This window comes from Aquarana catesbeiana, linkage group LG03 (genome assembly GCF_042186555.1).
Source record: "Aquarana catesbeiana isolate 2022-GZ linkage group LG03, ASM4218655v1, whole genome shotgun sequence".
NCBI classification, from domain to species: domain Eukaryota; kingdom Metazoa; phylum Chordata; class Amphibia; order Anura; family Ranidae; genus Aquarana; species Aquarana catesbeiana.
Window position 1 is genome coordinate 555,949,053 of NC_133326.1, and position 6,084 is coordinate 555,955,136.

The 6,084-nt window shown below is 39.5% G+C and overlaps 1 protein-coding gene across 1 annotated transcript; it reads right to left on the bottom strand.

Moving 5' to 3' along the window:
• Window positions 1-635: 635 nt before the first annotated feature.
• On the bottom strand, window positions 636-4,140 carry REP15 (RAB15 effector protein). The gene has a single exon (XM_073621703.1). The coding sequence runs from the start codon at window positions 3,994-3,996 to the stop codon at window positions 3,274-3,276; it is 723 nt and encodes a 240-aa protein (XP_073477804.1). The 5' UTR covers window positions 3,997-4,140; the 3' UTR covers window positions 636-3,273.
• Between the last annotated feature and the right edge of the window lie 1,944 nt (window positions 4,141-6,084).

A 6,084-nucleotide genomic window follows, 5' to 3' on the forward strand; every position in this document is an offset into this window, starting at 1 on the left:
CCATTGCTAACAATGCAAATTGCCTCACTGTTGTGCTGACTCTTTGCCTTCACAGTAAATTTGCCACATTCGTGATACAAATTTTTAAGTGTGGAGATTAGCATGAGAGCCAGTCAACTAGCATTTTCAAGAAAGGTAAGCTGTAGCAGTCTCTACGTGTCCTTTACAGCCCACTACTCAGAATCCCTCTAGTCATTATATACAGTGAACATGAAAGGGTTAAAAATGGATGTCCCCTTTAAGCGTGGAGGTATGAAATCTCTACCTCAGACACAGTGAAGCTAATTTACTAAAGGGGGTAAAAATTTTCACTATGTGAATATTCACTTTAATTATGCAATCATGTGTACACGTCTTTCAGCTGCTGGAAATTATCCAATCGTGTGTAGACGTCTTTCAGCTGCTGGAAATTATCCAATCGTGTGTAGACGTCTTTCAACTGCTGGAAACGCTCATAAAATTTTTGAATGAAGATTCTCAGCTCCCTTGCAAATCGGCCCAAAAGCTGTACTGGTAAAGAACAGGTGGAAGCAATTCCGGGGTCTCCTATTAATGGATCAAGGGAACACCTTGTAATAAACATTGCATATGTGAAATATTTTTTTTTTAATGCCACTAATGACAAACTCTACACATAAAACAGATATTACATATTTAATAAACGGCTCATAATTCACTATTCAAAGTGAACTTTACATTTCAGTGTGCAGACCCTCTGCCTTTCTAAAATGTGCAAAAATGTAAATGTTGGATTCCTTCCTTCCAAGGCTGCCTGGAGCTGTACTGAGCCACGTGTTCCTCATCTCCTGCATCTGGCAAAATCAATGAGCCAATCAGTCTGCACAGAACCTGAGGTTAAATGACAAGCATGCCCTGCTCTACTCTCTATTTTGCAGCAGCAAGGCTTTCATCCTTGCTGATTTTAGAACACGGACTGGTCAGGTGAATATAGCAGGAATATTGAGGAAACGTAATGGCCTGGCTCAGGATTTAGACCAACACATGCAGGTAAGAATCTGCAATGAAGTTTTAAAATGATTGCAATGCATAAAACGTACCTGGAGAGGATTTATTTTCTTTCTTTTATAAAAGGGGAGTTTTCCTTTAAAAATGCCTGCCAAATTGACCGATTCTTGAATTCCTATCTTTTTTTGTCAAACCTTTATGCTACTTCAATCAATGCAATCAGGCCTGTCTCCCTGCCCACAGAAATAAATGGGTTCTGTTGTGCACATGCTGGCAGAAGACGAGGACTGGCCACATGTACATATCACAGCAGAAGCCCAGGGGGACAATATGTGACAACCCAATAAATATTTGGGGGGAGGAGCGAGTCGTAAAAGTTTAAAGTTTTTTTTTAAACTTTAAAGAGTAACTCTGGGCAAAATGACAATGACATTTATGATAGTCCGTTACCAGCAATAACACTGCAGTTTTTTTTTCCCTCCCAGACTGTATGCAAGTTAATTTAAGAAGGTGGTTACACTTTAATTCCTGCAATAAAACTCCACAGCATACTTATCTGATTGTACAATCCTAATCTTTTAGACTTAAGCAGGTCATAGATGGGGTGATTTTCTTTTCTTCAACCACAGGTTGCAGGAATGAAAATCGATTGATTCCCTCATCAACATAGTCAGTGTTGATGAGGGAATCCTTCGCGGGGAGTGGTCTTTGCCAGGAGAACACAGTGATTATTGCTAGTGGCTATAGCTGCTGGTAATCACATGCCAAAAATCTGACATGCTGTTTGTACCCAAGTTGATCCATAAATCGACTAGGGTACAATCAGCCTGCCCATAGATGGTTGGAATCTCGGCGTGTCCCTGCTGAACCAGCCAAGATTCGGACAATCTAAAGCTGGCTTTACCAACACTGTAATAAACCAGAAACAGATTGTTCCATTTGCATCAAATTTGGCAGGCCCATGCATTACATTGTTGCTGAAATATCTAAAGGAGATTGTGCAATCAGATTGTATAGTATATGGTCACCTTTAGATGGGACATGTAGATTTAGATGGATTTTTTAACACCAAATGAAAGCAGTAATAAACCTAAAAACAAATATGTAATATATTGCAGATTATCAATCCTTAGATGTATAGGCTGCATTAGTTGTCTTTGTGAGGCTTTTTTTTCTCTTTACTTTCACTAGATTTGGCCCATAACCAAACTTCCTGTCTTTGGGTGTCTCCACTCTGGATGGAGGTGCAACAGAGACACCTTTGGACAGCATACTGTCAGTCTAGGGGTAGGGTAGTGGTAAACTAGCAGATTTAGAAGGACTTCACTAACAAACTGAAGCTGAACTCCAGCTAGCACTTATCAGGCTTCATTCATGCTACCATAAAAAACGTATATACAAATGTTTTCTAAGCAGTTACAGCAACCGTTTCTTTTTGCTTTTTGATAAAGGCTGAGCACTCCTGTCAATGGAAAATTTGTCTTGAACCCCCCCCCCCCCCATCATAACAAGCTGTCCAGAAAAAGTAACAGTTAAAGGATGTTAAAAATAACAGACTGGTTCGATCAACAGGTGATGAAAATAAAATAAGCAGAAATGAATACAGCCACCATATTTAAGGATCAGTAATTTAGGCTGGATTCACATCTATGCATTTTTAGTGCTTTTTTCAGATTTGCACTACAGAACGAGTTCCAAAGGAAACCATGTTAAATCGACTGTAGTGCAAAATGCAAAAAGCACCAAAAATGCATAGGTATGACTCCAGCCTTACACTTTATACAACATTTTTGTTTTTAGGTTTAATATTGCTTACAATCCCAGCTCCAGCTAATACTTTTTAATACATAACTTCAGATTTTGCCCACTTTTAAGTAAAATTGTTCAATTTTGTATTAAACATTTCCTAAGGATAATTTCCTATTTGAAACCAAACATCAGTTAGTGCTGGGGTGTTTGGCAGTTGCACAATATTATAACCAGGCGGTCAGGTGACACACAGGTTTCATGTTGCCAACAATGCAGGAAATCACTTCAATTACTCTAGAGAACCTTGTTTTCAATTATATTTTGCTTTTCAGTTAAACTAAAGTCTAAAAAATACAACCTGTTATCTCTGTCATCACCTGTAGCTGGCAGGTAGATGAACAGGAAGGATCATTAAAAAAAAAATGGATGCATCTTCATTTTTATGGAATTTTTTGTGACCATTTTTTGACAGCAGTCGGTGAATTTTTTTGTAAACTAAGTATTTCCACTCTGCACATGTTGATAGAACCTCCATCTTCCTTCCGACTCTACCAACAGTCATAAAAAGTTGATGTATACTTTCCCAATGTTCCTTTGCCCGTTTCTTTTGAACAAACAGGTTTCCAGCAACTCCTTTGTGGGCAGGAAATTGTCTGTGTTCAGGATGAATTGTTGCAAAGCTTTCTCGGCTGGCACAGAATTTTTTTTGTTTTCCCTTATGACGCTGTCCAAAAGGATGCCTCGTACATCCTTGGGTTTTCCCGGAAGCCCGAAGATGATGAAGAGGCCCAGGCAATCCGAGCCCACCAGCCGACAAAACTCCTCTAGTTTTTCATACGGGCTCTTATTTTTGTAAAATGTGTCAGTCAGTTGGATTTCCTTGTAGGGTCCATTCTCTATTGGCTCTCCTCGTCCATTGTCATTGAAGTCAGACATCTGTAGGGCTTGGACAGCTATCTGCAGCCTTGTGGTTTTGTCAGGACCAAGCAGAGTCCAAATCCAGTCCACACCAAACAAGACAGCTTGCTGCTTGGTCATTTTGCTGGTGGCAATTCGTTCTTCGACTCCTTTTTCCACACAGAAGTTGATAAAGTTGACCAGGAAGATCTCTGTCAGGGTGTCCGTGCTGGGACGGAAACTGCCATAGGGGTCTTCGAATCCAAGATAGTCCTTTAGTTTTTGGGAAGCGTGTACCACTCCCTGGCTGAAGATCTCACAGACAATATCTGACTTGTCTGGCTGGGTGACAATGATCTGAGCAGAAGGAGTTTGACCCATCATGGAAAGCTTTACATGGCCATCAAGGTTCTGGAAGCCCCAGAGAACATATTGAAGGTCAGTGTGAAGCAGCTGTAGGCTTGCACTGCGATGTATCGTGTTCTTTGACGTGTGACTATGTTACAATATAGGGCTGGGCTTCTTATTGTGTCCCCAGAGCTGCTAAAACTGGAATGACAACTTCCACAATCTGTAACTAAAAACACATCCTCATTCGTAGCTGAGGGCAAAGTCTGTCAGCATTATGTAGAGGATTAAAAAAATACATTTAGGATGTTCCTTGACTGAAGCACAAGTATGACAAATCAACGTTTGTGTCTTGGTTCTACCTTTTTTTTTATTTATTTTTTAAGGTTCCTGGAAGATTTTGCTTTGGATCCTGGTGCAGGACATTTAGATATAGATGGATATGGATTTTTAACAGGGCTGGATCTAACCTGTCTGATGTGGGGGTGCAGAGAATGGAAGGTCAGCAGGGAAAAGTACAGGGGGTTAGCAGGGCAGAGGATGGGATCAGGAGTTTGTAGGCCAGTGTACCAGGGCTATTCGATTTTAGGACAGTGTACAGGGGTCAGCAGAGGAGTGCACAGGAATCAGTAGGGCAGAGGGCAGGGGTTACCGCTGGCAGCATAGCTCCCATCCCTGCACTGTACATACATAGCCTGAGCACAGGCAGCAAGATTTCCTCCTCTGCTTTTCCCCCACACAACACAGTGTCCGACCACCCATTGTGTGTCCCAGTTCTGCTTATTCTATTCTTCATAATATAAACATTTAACAGGAATGGTTGGTGCCCCATATAATGGGCACACCTGGTGTGCAGATTTGAGAACTCGCCTAGTAGTTTTACTGCAAGTTAACTCAGCGTTCTAACAGTCTCTTCATGAGGCTAACGAAAAAGGCTGGTTAAAGTAACAAACTTTTTTTTTTTTTATCAAAGGTGAACTCTTTTTCTAAATTCCAATATAGAATTAATGGACCAGGGGTCTTCAAAAAGTTTCCACACTGTTTCTTGTTAAAAAAGTGTGGAAACTTTATGAAGAACCCTTGTTCTTTTGCAGAAATAAAAAAAGCTATTTATTCTACACAGTCCTTACCTCTGTGTCCAGCTTGTTGTAGAAAACAACTTCTCCATTACTTCCCAGGAAGTGAAAACTGTTAAGACACATGAAGGAGTTGACCAGCTGACCTCATTAACCACTTGACCTCCAGAAGGTTTACCCCTCTTCATGACCAGGCCTTTGTTTTTTGCGATTCGGCACTACATTATTTTAACTGACAATTACGTGGTCATCCAACGCTGTACCCTAATAAAATTGATGTAATTTTTTCCCACAAATAGCTTTCTTTTGGTGGTATTTGATCACTACTGCGTTTTTTATTGTTTGCGCTATAAAAAAAAAAAAAAAAAAAACACAAGACCGACAATTCTGAAAAAAAAACAAAAAAAAAAAAAAGTTCTATATTTTGCTATAAAATATATCTAATAAAATGTTTTTTTTAAAAAAAATCGAATTTCTTCACAAATTTAGGCCAATATGTATTCTGCTACATATTTTTGGTAAAAAAAAAAAATCCCAGTTAGCGTATACTGATTGTAGATGCTATAACTTTTGTGCAAACCAAACTATGGTATACATTATGTCACAAAAGTGAGTACACCACTCACATTTTTGTAAATATTTTATTATATCTTTTCATGTGACAACACTGAAGAAATGACTCTTTGCTACATTGTAAAGTAGTGAGTGTACAGCTTGTATAACAGTGTAAATTTGCTGTCCCCTCAAAATAACTTAGCACACAGCCAATAATGACTAAACCGCTGGCAACAAAAGTGTTATTGTAGCAAAGTATCATTTCTTCAGTACTGTCACATGAAAAGATATAATAAATAATAATTTGTTTTATACTAGTAATGGCGGCGATCAGCAACTTATAGCTGGACTACAAGATTGCGTCAGACATTCTGACACTTTGTGGAAACCAGTGGCCCTAAGACAGTGATCAGTGCTAAAAATAGGAGTTACTTACCGGTAACGTCCTTTTCCAGGAGTCTTTCAGGACAGCACCATAGAGAGACCTTGGCTC

Bases quoted from the DNA above. Each gene is read 5' to 3' on its own strand.
- REP15 (XM_073621703.1), bottom strand. From the start codon at position 3,996: ATGATGGGTCAAACTCCTTCTGCTCAGATCATTGTCACCCAGCCAGAC.